The sequence below is a fragment of the Mastigoproctus giganteus genome, chromosome 6 (genome assembly GCF_048544385.1).
Source record: "Mastigoproctus giganteus isolate SK-2022 chromosome 6, ASM4854438v1, whole genome shotgun sequence".
Lineage (NCBI taxonomy): Eukaryota > Metazoa > Arthropoda > Arachnida > Uropygi > Thelyphonidae > Mastigoproctus > Mastigoproctus giganteus.
The window spans coordinates 142,889,843-142,914,030 of NC_143580.1; the positions used below are offsets into that span (position 1 = coordinate 142,889,843).

General features: G+C 37.7%; 1 protein-coding gene across 1 annotated transcript in view; it reads right to left on the reverse strand.

Moving 5' to 3' along the window:
• LOC150084629 (RNA polymerase II-associated factor 1 homolog) overlaps positions 1–24,188 on the reverse strand; it is a 358,003-nt gene that overhangs the window by 305,988 nt on the left and 27,827 nt on the right. Inside the window, exon 2 of the mRNA XM_090376517.1 lies at positions 5,700–5,792. Within this exon, the coding sequence (XP_090232643.1) occupies positions 5,700–5,792 (93 nt within the window). The remainder of the gene's footprint in view (positions 1–5,699; positions 5,793–24,188) is intronic.

Consider the following 24,188-nt stretch of genomic DNA (forward strand, 5'->3'; position numbering starts at 1 on the left):
CCACTTTGCTCTCAGTTATTACAAAATCACTTAGCTCCCTGTTAGAGTTTGATAAACTTCTGGCACTCCCCTCATTGAAAAACCTCATGTGTGAATTCAGATGCAAAATACTCATTCAGTTTATCAGCTACCTGAGCATGATCATCAATAGTTAACTCATTATGTTAAGTGGTCCAATCTGATTCATCCCTTTCTTCTAGAGTTTACATAATTAAAGAACTCTCTTTTTTTTTTTTTGCATCCTTTGCCAAAGATTTCCCGTAATCTGCCTTCACCTGCCTAACCTCCTTTTTGACTTGATAACAGACTAGTTTATACCTGTGTATAAACTAGTCTGTTATCAAGCTTCTGTGTCACCTGATACTTTATATGCATCCCATACTTCTTCTCTGCCATGAGCCTCATTAATTCATCTGACATCCATTTAGGCCTAAATCATGAACAGTATTTCTTAGTTGGAATGAAAAGCCTAGTAGCCTCAAAAATTAAGTCTCTGAAGGCTTCCCACAAGGTTGGTAACATCATCAGTTGATCCCACTGTACAGAATTTAAAAACTGTCTGAGACTGCTGTAGTCACCTTTATGAAAGCAAAAGCCCTTCCCTTTAGCCTTGATGGTAGTTACATCTTTAAGTAATTCCTACATCAGTACATTGCAATCACTGTCACCCAGTGGTTTCTTTACCTGAAAATTCTTAATGCATGAATAATCACTGCTGATAATCAGATCAAAAGTATCACTCCATCTGGTTGCCTCTTGAACATGTTGCTAGAAAACAGTCATCCAATAAATCCAAAAAAAGTCTTGCTAGTGTGCAAGTGACCAATCTACAAGTTAGTCAATATCTGGAAAGTTAAAATCCCCAATTATAAAACATTCTGGTTTACTGGCCCATTCTATTTCTCTCTACAATTGCTCATTATACTTATCAGATTCATTAGGCCTATAACACACACCTACCTCATTTTTCCTTTCCCAGTGCTTATTTCACACCAAACAGACTCAACACTGCATTATCCACCAACATGAATTGGATGCACTTCCTTAGATTTTACGTGTTTCTTAACTAACAGCATAACCCCTCCTCTCTTCCTGTACACATTGTACTCACCAAATTCCAATTCTGCACTGCTTATATCTGTGTGACGCCACATCTCTGATATCCCAACAATATCTGCCTTTGATGTCTTGACTAGCACTTGAAGCTCATCAACTTTATTAACTACTCTTAGCATTGGTGTACATACAAGTATACATGCACCTGTTCCTACTCTTAGTTACCCTAACACACCCCATGTGTTTACCTGTTCCACTATGACTCCCAGCAGTCCTGAAAATCTCCATTACCTTGCTTTCCAGGCTGCTGCTCATTCTAATAGAAGCAGTGCAAGAATCACTTTTGCCTCTGCCTGCGGCCACTGTTAACCTTTTAGTCTGTCTATTCCCCCCCCCAAGCTAGCAGATTTCTGACCCACCTAACACTGCTTCAATAGCATCAGCAAATATTCTTGTACCCTTTCTATTTAAGTGTATCCCATCCCTGTAGAAGCAGTCTCTCCTGTCAACAAGCACAGACTAGGCTGAAAAAAATTCTACCCCTTGAGCCTTGCACAATCTCTCCAGGGCCGAATTGATTGACAAGGCTCTCATCATATACTCCCTCCTAATGTGTCTGGGCAGAATAGCAGACACTTTCACATTCAACCCTAATTCGTCACTTTTTTTCAACATTGATCTGTACTTGTTGAGTAAATCTGCAGATCTCTTACTCTTAATGGCATTAGTTCCGTGTACAACAACAACATCACCTTTTGTGCCCTTACAAGATGATATCTGCACAATGTCATCAACTTTTGCTTCTGACAGACATACCCTGGTATGAAATGTATCAGACTAAATGCATTTTAGGGCTTATGCCTCAGGCTGCATGAAAGTTTCAAATTTTCAGTTTCAAATAGCCTTGAAAGAGAGCCTTCTGGTTGGTGATATCTGCTGAGAATAAGTAACAATAGTCTTCTCCATTGGTGAAGTGTTAGGGTGCTTACGCATAGAACGCAGGTAGCTTCTTACTGGAAACCACCAGCGACATAAAGTGGATGCTTCTCACTGGCTATGAACGCATAGGAAGTTATTGACCAGTGCAACTTGTATATGCACCCTTGGGATGTATACACGTAGAATGCAGGTAACCGCTTATGTGGAACCAGCAGCGACATAGGTGAAGCTTGTCACCGGCATTTAGAGTGATGCCATTTTCAGCTATATTAGAGTTTGCTGCGTACTAATATGATGCTCTTGCACTAACTTGTACGTCAGTTAAACTTTCACGCAGCCTGAAGCATAAGCCCTAAAATGCGTTTAGTCTGATTCATTTCATACACCATCAGGCATCTCTCATATTGTGGACTTATACTTCATAACTGAATTGTCATCATTGCATCACCAGGGTACCTACCCACCCACAGAGGAATAAATTTAAAATGAGGCCTCCAGATCTGTATGCAGTACTCAAGACACAGCCTAACCACCACCTTATACAACTGGATGCACTACCTTAGATTTAATATACTTCTTAACCAAAAACATAACTGCAATCCCCCTACCTGTCCTGTCTGTACACTGTACTCCCCATATTCAAATTCTGAGTTCCTTATGTCTGAGTGACACCATGTCTCTAATATCCCCACAATGTGTGCATTGATAACTTAATCAGTACTTCCTCTGCACTAATGCTAGGATCATAAAACTTACTATGATCCTAGCATTCATGCACATGCAAACATGCACCTGTTCTTATTCTTACCATAACACAGCCCATGCATTTACTTGTTCCATTGATGACCCATTGATGAAATCCCAACACCTTGCTTTTCAGGCTGCTGCACATTCCAACAGATTCAGTGCAAGAATCACTTTCACCTCTGTTTGCGAGTCTAGCTAATACATTATTCTGTGTAACCCCCTAAGCTATCGGGTTTTTGACCTAACACTGCCTCAATAGCATCAGCGAGTATTCTTGAACACTTTCTATTTAAATGCATCCCCTAACCTGTAAGAATGCTCTCCAGTTAACAAGCACAGACCATGCTGATAAAAATTCTACCCCATGAGCTTTGCACAGTTTCTCCATGGCCGAATTGACTGACAAGGCAACATGTACTCCCTCTTATTATGTCTGGGCAGGATTGCGGACACTTTCAAATTAAATTCTAACTCAAGAATTTTTCCCAACATTGGCATGTACTTGTTAAGTAAGTCCTCTGACTTCCTACTCTTAATATCATTAATATTCACATTTACAACAATATCACCTTTCATGCCCATTAAAAGATTATATCTGCTCAACATCATTTACTTTTGCCCAGGGCAGACATATCCAGTCCTATTCCAGTTTTCAGATGATGAAAAAATTGGCAGGGCAGTTAGCAAGAATTAAGGCATACTGCTGCAGTAAGATAGATAATTAGGCAGATTGGCTGGGAAGTGGCGGTTAAGGTTTAACATTGGTAAACAAGGTACTGCATATAAGCAGCAGTAATCCTAGAATAACATACCAATTCAGTGGTAACACACTCAAGGGAGTGGGGAACAAAAAAAGGAGTCGGCTAAGGTAAAGAAAGCCCACATGAGAAGCACGCAAAAGTTCGATAAATTTACCAGTAAAAGTACTTTGCCGTAACAGCATTTGTATTATTGCTCGTTCAGTAAACATAGTGGGTATTATTAGTCAGGAGTAGAAATTGAAACCCTCCCGAAGTGGAGGGGGTAACCTGACCTTTTTTCTTTAGAATCACTGGTGGACTAGTGGATAAATTGTTTATTAACAAAAAAAAAAAAAAAACAAAGGCAAAGGTAAAGGAAGCCCACACGAGAAGCACAGCAAACTTCGAAAAAGTTTACCGGTGAAACTATGTTATGAACATTTTTTACGGCGCCAGAACTTCCAATATGACTCTGTTCGTGATTCAATTAGTGATTCTAAAAAAAAAAAAAAAAGGTTAGGTTATCCCCTCCACTTCGGGAGGGTTTCAAGCTCCTGTGGGATTCAACTTCTACTCCAGACCGATAACACCCACCGTCTGTTTATCAAGCGAGCAACAATACAAATGCCATTACGGCAAAGTACTTTTACCAGTAAATTTATCGAACTTTTGTGTGCTTCTCATGTGGGCTTTCTTTACCTTTGCCAAGAAGTCTTATAGGTAGACTGCAAGAACAGTTCACGGGGTTCAGTCAATAATATCTGTGAACTTTGTAATGACAAAGAGGTGATTATCCCATTGTAATGTATAAGGCACTGCTTAAACCACATCTTGAGTGTAGCATACAAGTCTGGAAGCCTCATTTTAGGAAACACATTGATCTCTTGGAACAAGTGCAGAAAGAGCAAATAAAATTAATCAAGAACACAAAGGGAAACTCTTACAGCAAAAAATTTCTGTTCTGTATACTGCAGCACTTGCAGGCCAGGCACTTGCTAGCAGACCTGACTGAAGTGTTTAAGGCTCTAAATAGATTGAGTAAACTTAATGATGATAGTATTCTAACTCTTTCTCAGACAATGCACATAAGGGGGCATGACCTCAAACTGAAAAAGGATGGATGCAATGCAAGATAGATGTGCAAAAATTTGCTTTCAGCCAGAGAGTAATTGATTACTGCAACAGACTACCATCTGGTGTTGTGGTAGTGGGTAGTTTGAACAAATTCAAGGAAGAATTAGACATTATTAGAAAGGATGAGCAGATGAGGTGGGTAGAATTTTTTTCCCCTGATGCTGTATAAGTTTGTTTCCTTGCATTATTTACCAATACTACTCTCTACCAATAATATGTGGGCTACATAGCTTGGAAACAAGGCATCTTAGAGGAGATTTGATTGAGGTGTACAAGGCTCTGTGAGGTGAAAGTAAAATGAATAAGGGTAAAATTTTCACTGTTATAAATGATTTCAGAACTAGGGGCCACAAATTCAAATTGCAAGGGAAGAGGTTTAGACTGGCTTCCATTAAGTTTTCTCTTAGCCAGTGCACTGTTGATTACTGGAAAAAGTTGCTTCCATGAGTGATTGAAGCTGCCAGCTTGGGTAAATTCTAAGGTAAGAAGGAACAGCTACTTAGATGAGGAGTGAGACAAATGGGTAGATTATATTATTATTTCAGGCCGATGCAGCAAAAAGCTTGTTTGTTTGTTTGTTTGTTTGTTATTTTGGAGCATTAGCAACTAAGGCCATATTGCTCCGGGATATGCGGTGGTCATTCCCTGACCTTTCCGCATCCTCCGTATTTGGTGGTGACGGGCTCGAACCCCGGTCTAATCAAGAAGCGTGTGCTACACACTGCTGCTCCTTCCCACCTGGCTACGGAGGCACCTCACAGCAAAAAGCAACTTGCACCATATGGTTAAAACTAATGTTAGCAGCCATATCAATTTATGAAAAAATAAATAAAAATAAAATAAATGCCAAGCCTGTAAATGGTGAGCATTATATTTACCAGCTAAGCTAAAAATCTAATACAAAAAAATCCTTTGAATTTCTTTTTTATTAGTTCTTCCAAAAAGTTTTGACATACTTTCACAAATGATTCTAAAAATAATTTCCTTCATTCTCACTGCAGTGTAGCATACATTTGAATAAATTATGTTTAATTTCATTTCATTTTCATAAGTTGCCAAAAAAAAGTACCCTATTTTTCTTACCTGTTTGACTGGAAAGGATATGTAATGAACTTTGGATCAAATGGTATATCAGGAAGAGTATTACAGTATTTTACTCGACACACTAGTTCTGATCTATATATACAAAAAAAATTGCAAATATAAATATATTAAACTCCAACACTAATAAATAAAAAGTACAAATCAAAAGAGAAAACTTTAGTATTAACAAAAATTTAACTCCATGACAATCATGTAAAAACCCACAGGCACATGGGAGTCACTTTAACCTATTCAATGGAGGGATGGATGGTAAATGAACACTTCACTGAATTGATTATGATGCATTTATTATAATGCATTTATTACAATGAAATACAGTTATTAACATTTTAATTTAGACTTATATCATACAATGACTCCCTTTTCTGATTAATGCCTAATCTACTGATTTCACTGGATTAGGCATTAATCAGGAGAGAATAATTTTATTTGCATTACAGAATTAAGTTTTGAATTTTAGAGAACTGATAATTTATATACAAAAGAAACAGAACATATCACCCTGTGTATTATCGGATAAATGAATTCACTTAAAATGGTTTATTACACAATTTTACCTCTTTTGATGTAAAGTGCTAATTCATTACTTTGAACTTGGGGAGGTAAGAAGTTTTTGCTATCATATGTTATGGATACTCTCATGGTGTTGGTTCTTATTTTAAGACTGAAATGGCAATTGAAACAGTTTATCCCAGACTGTCTTGGTATCTGTTTAATGAGTTATTGATGAAGCATAATAAACCCACAACGCTTAATAATGAAGAAACTTACTTCATAATGCGATTTTCTTGTAACATCACACCCTGCTGTTTACCATGATTTTGGATAAAGAGTGAAATACACTAAATTTTTTGAGATCACATTTTTTGCAACATGTAAGATCTGTTCTATAACATATATAACATCACACTATTTACTGATTCTCATGAATGGGTTCAAGGGAAGATGTTCACATGCAGGAATCATAATTGGAAATATGTTGCGGCCACACTGTATGATATAAAAAAATTTAACACTCAAACTGAAGCACTCAATGAAGCATAAAAAGATAACCCAAATACATATGCCAAATGGAACCAGAAATTTTTATGAGACAGCAGCACTGCAAAGAACTATGCCCTACTACCTATATTTAAATTGTTACTAAATAACAATTTAATTACAGTTTCTCCCCAAGCACATTTCACTCAGTGCTTGTTCACAACACAACACCCTGTATATTTCGATACTCTCCACTAGAGTTGTGCTGTTTCCCGTAAAGTGCCACTTCAAATGCCTTGGGAGGAGCCACCCATTAGCAGGTGTTTGTGTGCCTCAGTAAAAACTTTAATGCTCTTCTATTACAATCAACTGTAGTTCACGATGCATGCCATCAAAGGTGGGTTCTTTGTTTTCACTACTGAAAATTGACTTTTAACTGATACTGTAATTGACAGGAAAATGGCTGAATTGCATCTTCAATTTATGACAAGAAGAAACTGAAGGTGTTTATTTATTGCCCAGAAGTTTTTATGCCCATAGGTAATTTCCATCTCTGTTAATTCTCTGTAGTTGTTTGTACTGGCAGAAGTTTGTGCGTCCATGACTGTAAAATGATATGGTCACATGCATATTACAAAAATATATGTTTTACATCTTCAAATATATACTTCATAACATCAGCAATGTTATGAAGGGGAATCCCCATTTGGGGGTTCTAATTAACTGAAGTGCTGTTTATAAAATTGCCTTTAGGAGCTGTCACTTCCTAAGAAAAAGTTGCTTTTAGCCGCACACTAACATCACTTGGCAATGCTTTTTTCATTTTTTTTTTAGTTTTTGTTTCCAATCAGTTCTGATTCCATATTGTTTTATGTGCATTTTGTGTCCATGTGGATTGATTTCAGTTTACCACGTAGGTGGTTTCAAATTCTTTTTTTAAAAACAACTTCAAAGAGATAATATGAGTCAGATGTTCTAATTAAATAAAGGTGAAAAGCCATTGGAAAAGAAATTTTTAATTCTAAAAAGACTATATTGGGGAGAATGCAAAATTTACACTATATTTAGTTGTTAAGCAATTTGAAAATTAACAGCTGCACAAGCTGTTATTGTAAATAATGTGACTGAGTTAATGTATTAAGCATTGCAAATAATGTCACCAAAGAAACTAAGGTTTCAACACAACAACATATTCGTGTCTTTAAATTGTGTGTATTCTGTAGTTTATTTGTCTGCTTGCTCGACACAAAATCTGAATTCTGGGAGGAAAACCATTCCGTGGTTTTCCACTAACCATTCAAAATTATTTATATATTATTTCCAATGTCTAAATCCCACCCACTTAACATGCATTAACTTAGTGCTCTGTTTTTTTTTTCAATCTCAATTGAGAGAACAAAGCAGGGGATGGCTGAACAAGCCAAATTTGGGGAAGGAAGGGAATTTGTACATTAAGGTCATTCATTTTAAACATTCCACAGCAGAATGTGGGGTTCATGGGGAAAAGCTGATTAGTACCTGCTATGACCTGAGAGTTATAACAGGTCTCTGAGCTGAGAATTTAGGTTTCAGCAAATATTTTGCTGTTGAATGTCCAGTTCAGTGTCCTATGTGTGTAGATAAGACCATTCTGATTGTCTGCTCTGTCCCGAGTTTTTTTCAGGCTCCACAATATATAAATTGGCCTACACACACACACACACACACTGCAGACACTGCTCATACCAAATGAAATCTGATAATGAAATCCCTTCTGGTCATATCATAAACAACCTGAAGTATTTTGGAGTTATGGTATGAATGCCTGATGCTCTACTTGTCACACTTCCAGCTGAAGCCCATTACCCCGGGATCGGTCACAGAGTCAACTGCTAGTGTGGCAAGTATGTCCTGAAAATGGCTCACATCTGAATGGCATGGGAACTCCAACATTAGTTGATAAGTTAGAATTAGAAGGCAGAAAAGCAACTACCAGTTTACCCTTCTGATAGTGGTCAGAGGGATAAAAAAGGCAAACTGCAGCCATTATCAACCCACTGCAGGATGGAAGCCTCCTCAACAATTCATGTTGAGGGAAATGGACCATAATCTGCCACGCTGGTCCAGTGCAGGCTGGCAGATCATCTGTATTTAGCATTGAGGGGCTTGAACCCCGGTACACTCAAGGAACGTGTGCTACTGCACTCCCGCATCTGACCACTTGGCTATGGAGGCCTTACACAACTGCAAAAACTGGGAGGCAGAGTTAAAATGGAAGGATATTTAAAAAGTCTTTGTATTAAACATTATCAAAAGCTTTAGAAACATTGAGATCAACTGCATGAATGTCATGATAGGGCAGATTTGAGATTTGTACAGTATAAGTAGCTGTTCAGAAGAAACAATTATCTTTTTGTGTTTTTATATGTGTTTCTTCTAAATTATCAATTTAGAAGAAACACATATCCCTAATAAAGATATGTGTTCCTGCCTAAAAATTGAAGAAAAGAATAGAAGCTGTACACTTTTTTTTGAGATATAAGACAAGAATAGGTGCACTATAGCCACAGTAGCTTGTGCACCATTAAACACCCATACCACACACACATAAGACAAGACTGAGTTTTAGAGTGACTGAAATTAACAAAGTCATCTTTGTTTCATTGCAAATTACTTAGAAGTGGGCATTTGAAGAATTGGTGGTGAAGTTGAAGCTGTTTGGGTAGGGAAAAATTTCTCAAAGTGGAAAGCAGAAATGCAATTTGCTATCACCAAAAAAACTATGGATAGGAGTTTCAATCAGTGAAGAAGGGCATTAATATATAAGATGAAAAGAGTAGGAGAAAGAAATGAAACTCAGGGAACAGTATTAGAGGAGAAGTCAGAAGACAGAGAGCCATCTACCTCACTTGCAGAGAGCAGTTAAAAGAGAAAACTGGATACCCAATTGCAAAAAAAAAAAAAAAAAAAAAAAACATTTGGCAGTCCATAAGTTGGGAGCCTGTTTAAAAGACCTTTATGCCAAACACAATCAAAAGCCTTAGATGTGTTCAAGAGCAAGGAATCCAAGGAAGCTACCAGGCATTTCATACCAACTAAGAAATACTGTTTAAGGTTTAGGCCTAAATGGATGGCAGATGAACTAATGAGACTCGTGGCACACAAGAAAAATGAAATTTTTCATTTTTGAAATACATAAATTATCAGGCGACGGTGAAGCCTATGGTAAATATAAGCTAGTCTGTAATCAAGTCACAAAGGAAGTTCGGCAAATGAAAAGAAAAACAGCAAAGACTTCCTTATGTCAATTCTAGAAGGAAGGGGATGAATCAGATTGGTCCACCTGATATAGACAGTTTGACTGTTGATAATCCTGCTCAGGTAGCTGACAAACTGAATAAGTATTTTGCATCTACATTCACATGAGGAATTCTTCAGGGAAGTGGAGTCCAAAGGTTTATTAAAATCTAACAGGGAGCTAAATTATTTTGAAATAACTGAGAGGAAAGTGGAGGAAAAACTGTTAAAGTTAAACATAAGAAAGGCACTTAGGGTGGATGGGATCTATCCAGTTAAATTAAGGGAGGCAGCAAGGAAGTAAGAAAACCCTTAGCCATAATTATGAGAGCATCCTTGGATTCAAGGAGGTTTCCATGGACTGGAGATGTGCAAATTTATCCCCAATTCATAAAAGGGAATCAAAGGATCACAGAAATAATTACAGACCAGTTACTTTAACTTCTGTTCTGGGAGGGGGGGGGGAATAATGGAGTCAATGGCTAAAGAAGAAATGCAGGATCATCTAGACAAGACTGCAGTTATAGTTCAGACACAGCACAGCTTGTTAAGGAGAAATCTTTCCTGACCAAAATGATACTATGATGTGGTCACATTGTAGTATCCAGGATGCAAAAAATAATTTGTATATTAGCATTAGTAGAGGCATATGATGCAAGAAAGCAAGCTTATGCAGCATCAGCCAAAAAAAAAAAAAAAAACACTTCCACTTCACCTCTCTGTTCGTTCGAAATACCTGTCCAGCCGAGACTTAAACTTATTTAAGGCTTGGCTGGACACTTAAGGTGCTACAATGCGTCCTAACCCTACCCAAAAGTGCCCTGGCCACGCTGTTTTTATGCTGGGCAGCTTGTGCTGACCTATAATGGGTGTACTGGCTCCTACACATAGGCTTCCTAAACACTGTAGTACTAAGCCTGGAGCCTTCTCTACTCACCATTATGTCCAGGAATGGGAGGGAACCATTCACTTCCACCTCTGAGGTGAACTGTATAAAAGGAGAGAAATCATTGAGAAGCCAACTACATCCTCTTCCATCCCCTTTTGCACCAAAGTGAACGTGTCATCCACGTATCTCTTCCACTTGAGCATAGCATTAGCATTAGTAGCATTAGTAGAGGCATATGATGCAAGAAAGCAAGCTTATTCAGCATCAGCCAAAAAAAAAAAAAAAAAAAAAAACACACCACTCCCATTTCACCCCTCCGTTCGTTCGAAATACCTGTCCAGTTGAACCTTAAATTTGTTTAGGCTATCAACTTCAACAACAAGTGATGGAAGTCGGTTCCACCAACCAACCACCCGCTGGCCAAAAGAAAATTTCCGCACATCTATCCGACATCCGTCCTTCCTCAATTTGAATTTATGCCCTCTGAGGTGATTATTCTGAGCAAGATGAAGAATCCCATTGGCAATGAGCATGCTCAAACCATTCAAAGCCTTATACACCTCTATCAGATCACCTCGCCGGTGCCTAGTCTCCAGACTCTGTAATTTGCAAAACTTAAGCCTTTCTTCGTAAGAGCAACCCGTTGTTCCATTCGCTAATCTTGTTGCCCTTCTCTGTACCCGTTCCAGCAGCTCTACATCCTTCTTGAAATGAGGCCTCCAGACCTGTATACAGTACTCAAGATGTGGCCTAACCATTGCCTTATACAAGGGAATAATCACCTCCTTATCCCTGCTAGAAAAATTCCTGTATATCATTGACAAGACACCATGAGCTACTCTTGCAGCTCGTCTGCACTGCTCAGAGAACTTCATATCTGCCTGCACAATTACCCCCAGGTTCTTTTCATTCTCCCCCACTGTCAGTGTAGTACCTCGTCTCCACTGACCTCTTTGGGGATGCCTACTCTATCCGTCCCTATTCTTCTATCTGTTTCCTCCCCAGTCTTCAATCTCCCCCCCCTCTCTCTCTCTCACTAAATCGACCAAGTACATCCCTTAACAATGCCGCCAAATTATAATCTAAATTCTACTGGTTTTATGCAAATCTCTAAGATATCTAACACTATCAGCTTTTATCTAGCGTTACATGTCTAAATTTAATAACATCAAAATTTTGCCCGACCTATTTGGCCTTTAACACATCTCTTTAGTGTTCAACCCTAACCAGCGATTTCCTAACCGCAATCCCATTAAGCATTAATGTCAAATGCATAAACTTTTTTTTTTTTTTTTTTTAAATAGGCCCTAGCCACTGAAATCCCAGGAAACTAGGTGGCAGGACCTGCCAGAGCAAATTGTTGTGATACTGGATACACCCGGCTAGCCTCCACGTGGCAGGGTATGGGCAACATCGGGCCCCACTAGGGGCCTGGCGGCCAATAAGCCGGATAAACAATGGGCACAACATATCACACTGCACAGACACGACCCACACACTTTCAAGTCTCTGGCTTGACAGTGTACTGTCCTCGATACAGCGAAACACACGCGGAGATGGGAGAAATCCCAGGTGCCGTCTGACACGAACATACCTTATGTCAGTGTAGTACCGCAGAGTTGATACGTTGCTCTGTGGTTACTGTTTCCCATATGTAGTACTTTACATTTGTCAATGTTAAACTTCATTTGCCACCTCTCAGCCCATCTGTTCAACCTTTCCAGATCCTGTTGCAGCAGCATAGCATCAGTAGTGTCCATAACAACCCTGCCAACCTTTGTATCATCTGCAAACTTGGACATTAAACTTGATATACCATCATCAATATCATTCATAAACACCGAAAACAACGGACCCAACACTGAACCCTGAGGTTCAGTGAGGTTCATAGGGAACTCCAAACTTGTAAAAACCCTATTTTCTAACTCTTCCACTGCCAGGTTTGCGACAATGGCGCTAATAGGAGAACCCATAGCTGTGCCGTGAACCTGTTTGTACATCATTCCTTTATACAGCAAAGTCGTACTCAAAAGACATAATTCTACACCACAGCATATATCCTCTACACTTAGGTGCGATCTAGTACTTAGGGTATCATCTCTTTGCAGTGCCACCTTTACACATTCCACCCCATGGGCTATGGGTATACAAGTAAATAATGACACCACATCTAGCGACACCATTATTTCATTCTCCCCTACATTTTGACTTTTAACGAAGTTCACAAAATCCACACTGTCTTTAACAACAAACATGGACCGTCCCACTATAGGAGAAATCAGCTGTGCCAGGAATTTTGACAAAGCATAGGTAGGGCTCCCAACAAAAGAAACAAAGGGTTGTAACGGGACCCCCACCTTATGTGTTTGCGGCAGCCCATAAAACCTAGGCAGCTGACACCCCGTTGCATGCATAGACCAGTACTTTTCTTTAGAAATCTTACCCGTTTTTAACCAGAGCTGTAAAATCTTATTAACACGTTGTTCTAAACCGGCAGAGGATTTCTGCGGATGACCTTGTATGTATTATCATCCTGTAATAAATCTAGTGCTATTTTTTATGATAATCATCCCTATTTAATACTACTGTAGATCTACCCTTATCTGCCGGCAGAACCACAATATCTTCATCCTGCTTAAGTTCCTTTAACGCTTTCATTTGATTATGGGGGAGATTAGGGGTAGCCTTTCTGGCCTGATATAGGATGGCTGAGGCTTTTACCTGGATACAATTAGCAATGGGTTCTGGCAATTTACGAATTGCCCTCTCAATACCCATAGCTGTCTCAGTAATCGGAGTTTAGGGGGGTAACAAGGCAAACTTAGGCCCTAAAGCCAATACCCCCTCTTGCTCTGTAGTTAAAGGTTTACCACTCAGATTATGAATAAAATTAGATTTAATAACCCTATACATATTTGCCTTCTTCTGATACCATGTAATAATCCTCATCATTCGCACATCCTCAAACGGTGCTTTAATCCTAAATCCATGCGGAATGAGTCCACAATGAGTTCTCGGACCGTAAGTGGCTAGAGAGTTTGTGGATAGGCTCGTCTGAGAACAATAGTATGAATAGGGATAGGGGTGTTCGATTTCACCCCCTACTAGAAGCTGTGGTCCTGGCAAAAGACGAGCGTTTTATATTTCCACGCTCCCGAGCCGCTTCCGGTTCTGGATCGTATGGAAGAAATATTGAGCATGCGCCTGGTCAACCACGTGTGCTGTGAGCCTGTTACTTAAGGATGTGTTGCTTAAACATCATTGTTGAGAAAGGAGGCGGAAGCCTCCGAAAGCTTCAGTCAATATTTTATCGCTTTTATCTTTATTGTATTTTAAATATTTTATTTATATATTTATATTTTATTGTATATTAAAGTTTCATCGTATATTTATTTTGTAAATCAGTCTTTTGCATATATCATTTTATAGTGTAGTATCGTTTGGTACATTTTAGTTTCTAGTATTAAACCATTATAATTAAAAGGTTGGTGTATTTGTTTTAAATTCTGGATATGTTTTTCTTTGCATCCCTTGCCAAAGATTTCTCGTAATCTGTCTTGGCCTGCCTAACCTCCTTTGTAACTTGGTTACAGATCAACTTATATCTATCATAGGCTTCTGTGTCACATGTTAATTTATATGTATCCCATGCATTTTTCTTCTCTGCCATATGTCTCATTAGTTCATCTGACATCCATTTAGGCCTGAACCTTGAACAATATTTCTTAGTTGGTATGTAAAGCCTAGTAGCTTCCAAGATAAGTTCTTTGAATGCTTCCCATTTTGAGTTTGCTGTTAGTAACATCATCAGTTGGTCCCACTGTATAGAATTTAAATACTGTCTCAGACCATCGTAGTCGCCTTTACGAAAGCAATAACCCTTCCCTTTACCCCTGATGGTAGTTACCTCCTTGAGTAAATCCCACTTCAGCACACTGTGATCACTGCTACCTAGTGGTTCTTGTATCTGCAGATTCTTAATGCATGAAGAATCACTACTGATAATCAAATCAAGAGTATTGCTCCCTCTAGTTGCCTCCCGAACATGCTGATTTAGAAAACAATCATCCAATAAATCCACAAAAGCCTTGCTAGTGTGTGAGTGACCAACCCACAAATTCCAGTCAATATCTGGGAAATTAAAATCCTAATCAGTTAGTTAGTACTATTAGAAATAGAAACAGAAAGGTGGCATTCCTTTCTGGGCATTTGCCTACTTGTAGTGTGAAAGAGCTACTCTAATTTATAAATAAAGAAAGCAGTAGTTGAAACAAAATATAATCTATTCACTTAAAGGCACTTTGGAGATAACGCTTTGAGGAATGCACAGAAATCGCTTGGCCATGGAATGCTTTGTACTTTGGGCTGTTGTACCAAGACTCTGGTGTTGGGGGCTCAGGAGCTAGTATGGTCTGGAATTTTTGATTATATAATTTATGTGTAAATATTGAATTAAATTGTAACATGAACATAACCCAGACTGCTGATGTAGGGCACCATCTCCCTACAAAAAATGACAAGAGAAAAATAAAATTACTATGTTGTTGTAAATTATAGAATATGGGAAAATGTATTTTGTCGAATACTGGCTTTCTGTGCAGAGGCAGAATCTTTAATTTTTGGGATTCACAAAAATTGAAATGATACCTTATAACAGGGGTGGGCAAATTTTTTCGTCAGCGGGCCGAATGAAATTTTCGCATCATGATGCAGGCCGGAATAGATTGAACGATTTAATAAAAAAAATCAGAACCTAAAAAATGTTATATTACTTGAATTACCAAATTATTAATGTATTTTTAAAAAAAATATCTGAATGTCCAATTATCATTGAAAATGCGGCATTCGGCATCAATTTTTCTTTTTTTTTTAATTGGCTCATTTTATGGGCTATAAATTATATTAAATTAAAAATTGTAATAATCAGAAAAGGCATAAAACATAAAATATCTCGCACCAATATTATTTTTTTTCAATAAGAAGTCAAACCCAAAGGAACTTTGTTCGATCGATGCTACAATAATAATTAGGAAATAACTCTTTGCGAAATAACTTGGTTACTGTTGTACTGGCCGCGATTCCCGACTGAACCGAATTAAGCCGAACGTTTACGGCGAGTGTAGTCAGGTATGGATTTTCTATATTTATGCATTTACCAAGGGGGCCGGATTCAACATCGTCATGGGCCGGCTGTTGCCCATCCCTGCCTTATAACAATATTAAATCTAAACCATTTATATTAGTCTCCCCACTTCAGTTACATCATTGTATGAAAAGTGGTGCATATAATTGGAAAGAAAATGCACCCTTAGAGAAAACTGTGGACCTTCAAACTTAGGTATTTTCCAATATTGTACATGAGTATGCAAATTTTTTTAAATATAAATAACATATTTCAATTCAGAAATTAAAATTCTTCTATAGTAGACGCACCCATTAATAATTTTAATTAAAATAGTTTTTAAAGTTAAATATGTAAATGATTTCAAGTTCGTTTACATATTTAAATATCTGGAGGGGGGGAATGATGTGTGACTAATCTTTATAAGAAATCAAAATACACTGTTACACCATGTGAATAAGTTTTAGATATTTAATGAAGTGTTATCAATCAAACTACACTTAATACAGTCAGCTAACATTTCATGGTTCTGCTGAACCCCAGCTTGAAGCCTCTGGAAGGATATAGAGCTCAGAGAGCATACACAGCAAACAGAAGGGAGACATTTTGCAAATTAGAAAATTTAATACCAAACTATAATGTTTAATATTAGTTAAAACAAGGAGATTTACCTAAACAGAGCTGAGTTACTGGTATGGGAACAGACAAAGATGAGACATTGCATCCTTTCTTATATACAAGCAGATCTAGGTCATTACTGTATTTCCCCATGTATAAGTCGCACCTTAATTTTGGGGCCCGAAATTTGAAAAAATTACATCAAGTTATTAAACTCAAGTTTTATTCATCATAAAATTCATACAACTCATCACTGTCAAAACTCCCATCCATTAGCTTGTCCTCATCTGTGTCTGATGACGTCTCACTGTCTTCACATATTGCCTCATCCTCAGTTCCATCTATGGCATTTGAAATGTCACACTTCTTAAATGACTTGACAATGATCTCAATCTTGATATTATCCCAGAATCCTTTCACCCAGGTACAAACTTCTCGTATAGTTGGTTTCTTCACTCTTCCTGCTGGTGTCAAATTGTCCCCAGAAAACTTCATCCATTGATCTCTCATGGCAGCTTTGAAGGGTCTGTTAATGCTGACATCAAGTGGTTGGAGCTGGGATGTCAAGCCTTCAGGTATGACAGCAAGTTTTGTTTTTTGCTCTGCAGCAATTTTCTTTGTGTTTTTTGTTATGTGTGCCCTGAACTGATCAAGCACCAATAGGGCAGGTTTGCGTAAGAGCCCACCTGGTCTCCTGCTCCAAACTTTCTCAAACCAGATCTTCATCCCATCCTGATCCATCCAACCCTTGTCATGAACGTGCACAATCACTCCTCGAGGAATGTCTTCTTTTGGCATTGTTTTGCATTTGAAAATCAGCATAGGAGGCAGCTTGGTTCCGTCAGCACAACAAGCTAGAACAACCGTATAATGGCTCTTTTCATGTCCACTTGTCTTCATAGTTACAGTTTTCACCCCCTTCTTATCAACAGTTCTGTTACTTGGGACATCAAATTGAAGGGGGACTTTGTCCATATTTGCAATCTGTCCCAACTCAAACTGATGTGTCTTCCGACATTGAATAACAAAACGATGAAATTCAAGGACCTTCTGCTCATAGCTTTCAGGCAAGTCTGGTGCGTGTACGCATGCTTAGTCCATTCCGTTTCATGAACCTGAAGCACCAATTGTGTCCTCCTTTGAAATCAGTAACTTCTTTTTTTATCAGCAATTCTTCTTGCCTCATGCTGAACCATCTTTGTGGACACAGGAATTCCAATTGCCCTTTGCTCCTCAATCTATATCTTCAATTCCCTCTCTAAATTAGGCCATTTTGCTGACTTGCCTCTAATGGCCTTCTTCTGCCGTGGCGTTTTCAGTAGGGTTTCTTCTTCCCGTAGCCAGTCTCCGATTGTTTTCTCAGTTGGAGGAGGACCAAACTTACGTTCAGCAGCACGATTTCCATTCACTTTTGCAAACTGGATCACTTTTAACTTGAATTCAGCACTGTACGAAAATCTTTTCTGAGCCATTTCTGGGCAGAACGTGGCAAAACGTAACCTAATATACCGGTAACAAATGCAAAACAATGAGCGCAAAGACAACAAGCACAAAAAAGTGGGAAATGCAAGTAAAAAAAATCTACAACCACTGTATAAGACGCACCCAGTTTTTAGACCTCAAATTTTTCGAAAAAAGGTGCGTCTTATACATGGGGAAATATGGTATATAGGTTGGATCAATCAGGAACATTTGAAAATTTTCAACTGGGCTCACAAATTTTGGGAATCAGATTTTATGATATCACTGGGACATAGCCTGAAGGATAATGACAGGAGGTGAAAAGAATTATGCTATTATGCCTAGAGTAGGTCTTAAAGGCCTGAGGGATAGAGAGACATGAAGGAATTGGGGTACATCTCAGATACTTAAATCAAGTAAAATGTATTTAAAAGTTTAAGAAGAAATGGAGGGAATGAATTAATGAAGGTAACAAAACGTGATTTGCTAAATTAACCTGAATATACATGAAACAGAAGTACAGAAGTTCTGCTATAAAACACATTTTCGCAAAGAGAATTTGCTTCAGTGCGACAAATATATTAGGGAACAACACAAGTATAACTTGATTTTTGCGTTTTTTTTTTTTTTTTTTTTGTTAGTGCATCGGCTTCTGTGGCCATAACACCTCCCAAAGTTTTTGCATTTACTCTGATCCAAGCCCGAGGCAGGATTCGAACCTGTGACCTTTGGGTTGCCAGGCAGGCAATTTACTCATCCGGCTAGCCCGGTCGGCAATATTTGCGTTGGCTCACGTGCGATTTCGTCTCTCAGTAATACCAGGTGAACGCAAAATCCGGCACCAAGCTGAACATAGCGGCCTGTGCAGCAAAACATACAAGTTTACGAAGCTTAAATGTCAAATGTGTGACAGCTATATTTCCCAACTCACGTTTTCAGCAGCTCACATTTTTCTGTTCAAACACAAATTTCGTGAGGCAGGATACTGTGTGTGGAGGAGCACATTTCTGGAGGTCTCTACCATAAAACAAAAAGGTTCCCGGTTTTTTCAGCTTTTCTGTTAGTGCAATCTAATTATAAATGGATAGAAAACTCAATCTTACTGCATTTGCAATAATACTGATAACCGGAATTTTGTGGGTTTTTACATTATTATGATGAAATGTGTTTTCCCTTCTATGAAATATTCAATCGTATAAAAAAATAAATTTTCTCTTCATTCCTATTTTTTAAGCTTTGTAAATTTGTCTCGCTTGTGCAATTTGTGCTGCCTGTGTTCGTTGTTATAAATTGCTTATCTTTTTTAGTGTTTAAAATTTTACAATAAAAAAAAAAAGAAAGAAAATATCAGTGAACAGAAATATCAATCAAACAAACTCCATATCTTGTCAAGGTAAAGTGCAATATTTACTGTAATATTTATTTATTTATTAGAAATTTAAGATGTTTAAACCTCTGTTAGCAATTCTATTGGGTTGCTACTTTTTTTTTTTAGTGTTTTTCTTACCAGACTGAACTTTTTCTTTTTTTTTTTTAGTGCTTTGCCCCTATCCCTACTTTTCCCATAAACCCTGTTGTTTTTAATGCACGAAATACCATAACGCAAAGATTTTTTGAAACACATGTACCACATTATAACAGAACTGACTGTACTGTGTTCTTGGGAGGCTGATAAACAGCATGACTGAACCAGATATATGAAGAACAAATGTAAGGAACTAACCTAGCATAGGGTATGGTCTTAGTTTTGATTTTTAGGATGCAGATCTATTTTAAGCTATAGTTGCTTCATCCATGACATCTTTATAGAAGATGTACAATTGGTTGAAGCTCTTTGCTTTATGTTGACAGTAATCAGTATCAAGCTTAATGTCCAAGTTTGCTGATGATACAAAGGTTGGTAGGGTTGTTAATGACAGTAAGGGTGCTACTGCAACAGGATCTACAAAAGTTGAGCAGACAGGCTGGGAGGTGGCAACTGAAGTTTTAACGTTGACATATGTGAAGTACTGTATATGGGTAGCAGTAACCCCCAGAGTAACATACCAAGTGTGCGGTGTAGTACCGCACAGTTGTAGTACCACTCAGAGTAGTGGAGAATGAAAAAGAATCGGGGGTAATTGTGCAGTCAGATATGAAGTTTTCTGAGCAGTAATTTTTTGGGGTCTTGTCAATGATATATAGGAATTTTGTTAGCAGGAATAAGGAGGTGATTATTCCCTTGTATAAGGCAATGTTCAGGCCACTCCTTTAGTACTGCATACAGGTCTGGAGGCCTCATTTTAGGAACGATGTTGAGCTACCAGAACGAGTACAGAGAAGGACAACGAGATTAGTGAGTGGAACAAAGGGTTGCTCTTACCAAGAAAGGCTTAAGTTCTGCAAATTGCAGCATCTGGAGACTAGGTATCTGTGAGGTGATCTGATTGAAGAGTAGAAATCTGATTGAGGGGACATAAATTCACACCGAGGAAAGACAATTGTAGAATAGATGTGTGGAAATTTGCCTTTAACCAGCAGGTGGTTGATTGCTAGAACAAACTTCCACCTGTGGTTGTGGAAGTTGACAGCTTAAATAAATTCAAGGCTGAACTACACAAACTTTTGGAGTGAATGGATAGGTGAAATGGGTTTTTTTTTTTTGGCTGATGCTATATAAGCTTGCTTTCTTGCATCATGTGCCTCTACTAATGCTAATGCACTGAAGTAACACTGGATAAAAAGAAAGGCTTCTTCAAATGTTCTGCTGAATTAGCAATTATTAGTTGAGAGGACTAATGAATAGTGATATTCCCATGTATTTTCTGACTTGCTGGCCTTACTGTATATGGCAGTTTTCTATGATTAACAATCCTTTTATGTAATAACTTCAATAAACATCTTAACTTATTAATGTGATGTAAGAGTGTATCGATTTCATTTAACTTCTTATTTATATATTTCTTTATTTACTGCATTCAATTAGAAAGAAAATGCACACTTAGAAAAATTTTCAGGATCCCAAAGCTATGTATTTTCCAACATTATACACAAATATACAGATTTTACAATACAGCATTTTTAAACATAACATATTTACTTCAATTCATAAACTAAAATATTACCTCTATAATTATTATACACACCCATAATAATCTGCATAAAAAGTTATTGTTATTTACATATCACAGTGCTTATTAACTAAAAAAGACTGTGTATACACAGTCTTTTTATAGATATTTATGAGGGATGATCATTAAATTCATGGACTGGAACAAGATCTTTTCTTAATTGTCATCATCTGAATGTTCTGTGGATTTCACCTTCTCGAAATACTTTCTCTTGAACTTTACACACTTCTGCCACTGTCATACCAATGCATTAAATGCTTCTTGCAAGTCATTTTTCAAAAGACTGCAACATTCTTCCATTGCTGCTCTGTGAACATTGTTGTATCGGACATGAATGCTTGCCTTTCAGACGTGGAAACAGGAAGAAATCACATGGGGTTAAGTCTGATGAATAAGGAGGATGTGGCAGGACCTCAGCACCTATGGCAGTAATCACTGCCTGCACAATATTAGCTGTATGGGGCTGGCATTACTTGATGTAGAAACTACTTCACACTGGAATATGGCCGTCCTACCAAGACACTCATTACCATACACTTCATTCATTTCTTTTAACTGTTTCCAATGCATTTAAGCCCCATTTGACACAATAACGAATTACATATCGCTGTTCAATCTGTATGTCTGACATGATACTTCAGTGTTCTCTCCAGAAAATTTTGCCAGCTGGGTGGGGAAGTGTAATACTTCGCAATATTATAAAATTTTCTGTTATTTATAAATGTGACTTAAGCAATCCAGATCAAAAATTAATTGCACAATTTAACATTATATTGATTTAATGATAATTTGTGCAACAAACTGAAAAAATTTAATATTGGTTAGTGTTATATTTTTTAACTGAAAAATGAAAATTCCAACACATATACATAAACACACTAAATTTAACAAATAAGGTACTTTTTATTTAAAAAGTAGAATGTTTTAATAACAAATTTAAAAAACAATTTTATTAGAATTCAATGTAAAAAAATAATAATGAAAAATATTTAAATACTTTAGTGATTTTAACTCAAGATTAACATTTTATATATTAATTCTCTTCTTCTTAGGGACCCAGTTGTCTGTAGCTTTTTTATAATCAGTCTGTTGGATCTATACCTACCTTCTAGTGAAATCAACATTGAATTATTTAGTGTATTCTGCTTCATGTGATTCCTTAAACAGGTTTTAATTTGTTTTAGAGTGGAAAATCCTCTTTCACATTCAGTTGTGCTTACAGGCATAGCCCAGTCCAATAGCAGCTAGTTTTGCTAAATTTGTTAAAGATTCTTTGAGCTCAGATGTTGTTGAAAATTTAAGCATTATTCGTTTCGTCTCTAGATTTTTGTATGACTGTCCTTTAAACAATTTTGATCAACTGCCTATTCCAGTTTACTGCTTTCACAGTTTGAAATTGCAGGACTTCCATTTTTATAATAATGCACAAAAAAGAATCTCAGAAACCTCATTTTTTATCATGGTTTTCTGGATTAAAAACTCTTAGGAAATGATTGGCATATCTGGAAATTTTGCTTCTAGGTGGGTAATAACTGTGTCTATAAATTTATCATATATTATAGTCTTAAAAGCGATAGCATTAGCGTCTGACAATCAATACGAAGGTCTGAATATTCACCTGCAAGATTTAGATGGAGATTTTTAAAATGATTAGCAAGGGTGTCTTTCAATTCCACAATGCTTAGTTTTGTGACTTCTAGGATCAGGTCTATTTCTGTAAAATTAACATCTTGCCTTTGTCAAATTTTAGACAATTTAGACAAATGAGGTTTGTTATTTGGTTTTTAGGAGCATTAGCAACTAAGGCCATATTGCTCCGGGGATATGCGGTGGCCATTCCCTGACCTTTCCGCATCCTCCGTATTTGGTGGTCACGGGCTCGAACCCCGGTCTAATCAAGATACGTGTGCTACGCACTGCTGCTCCTGCCCACCTGGCTACGGAGGCGCTGTCAAATGAGGTAGCACATCTGAAATCATCATAAGTGAAGCTATGAAATTGTACGTTCTCGTATATCTGCTTAAACCTTCAGTGGCTTCTCTTTCGAGTTCAGCAATGACTCTCATCAAGGATTCCTTAAAGACTGTATAGCAAAGACAGCCACCTAGTGTCATCAGCCACTTGAAGTTTATTCTGAGGAATGTTCAGCATATTTTGGATTTTAGTTAAACCAGCCATCCTAACAGATGAATTCTGGAAGAAGAAAACAGTTGTCTTAAGATATCATCAAATTTTACTAAATAAGGCACCTCAGCAGCTGCTTGGGCACTAGCAAGAGCCAGGTGGTGGTTTATACAATGGCAGTTGACCATGAGTCCATCTGTTTCATCTTTTAGCAGTTTTGTGACTCCTTTGTGTTTCCCAATCATGACCACTGCTCCATCAAATCCTAGACCCACCGTTAGAAGTTTTCAACCCTATATTGCCAAGTGTTGCAATAATTTTGTTATAGTTTCAGCTTTGCCATCAGTGATATTACAAGTTGATATAAAACTAACACTAATCTCTTTTTTTAAGTTGACAAACATATTTAATATATATAATAAGCTGTTTCAAAACTGAGATTCTGTAATTTCATCACACAGAACACTTGAAAAAATTCAACCAACATATCGACACCATCAACCGAATGGTATCCAATAGCTCAAAATAAAGCACACGACAATATTCTCGGTAATCTGGATTCGCAGCGTCAAACTAAACAATGGCCGAATAGTGGGAGACCTTATAACAGCATAGGTAGGTTACGTACCGGAAAGCTGAGTTCTACCGATCTTTAAGCATACAATCACAATTCCAGCCAGACTTGGCATCCGCCCCTATCGCATTGACCTCAATTGCACAGTATGTTCGAATATATTGATCAGGATCAGTATCATGCGGTACCGCAAGAATCGCTAAAATTTTAGCCAGGCGGTCAGTTAAATTCACTGGAAGTGCCTCTAATGATTTATGGAAAGCTTGTGGGGTAAACAAAATCTTGCACCAGTGCACAAATTAAGTGATCACCT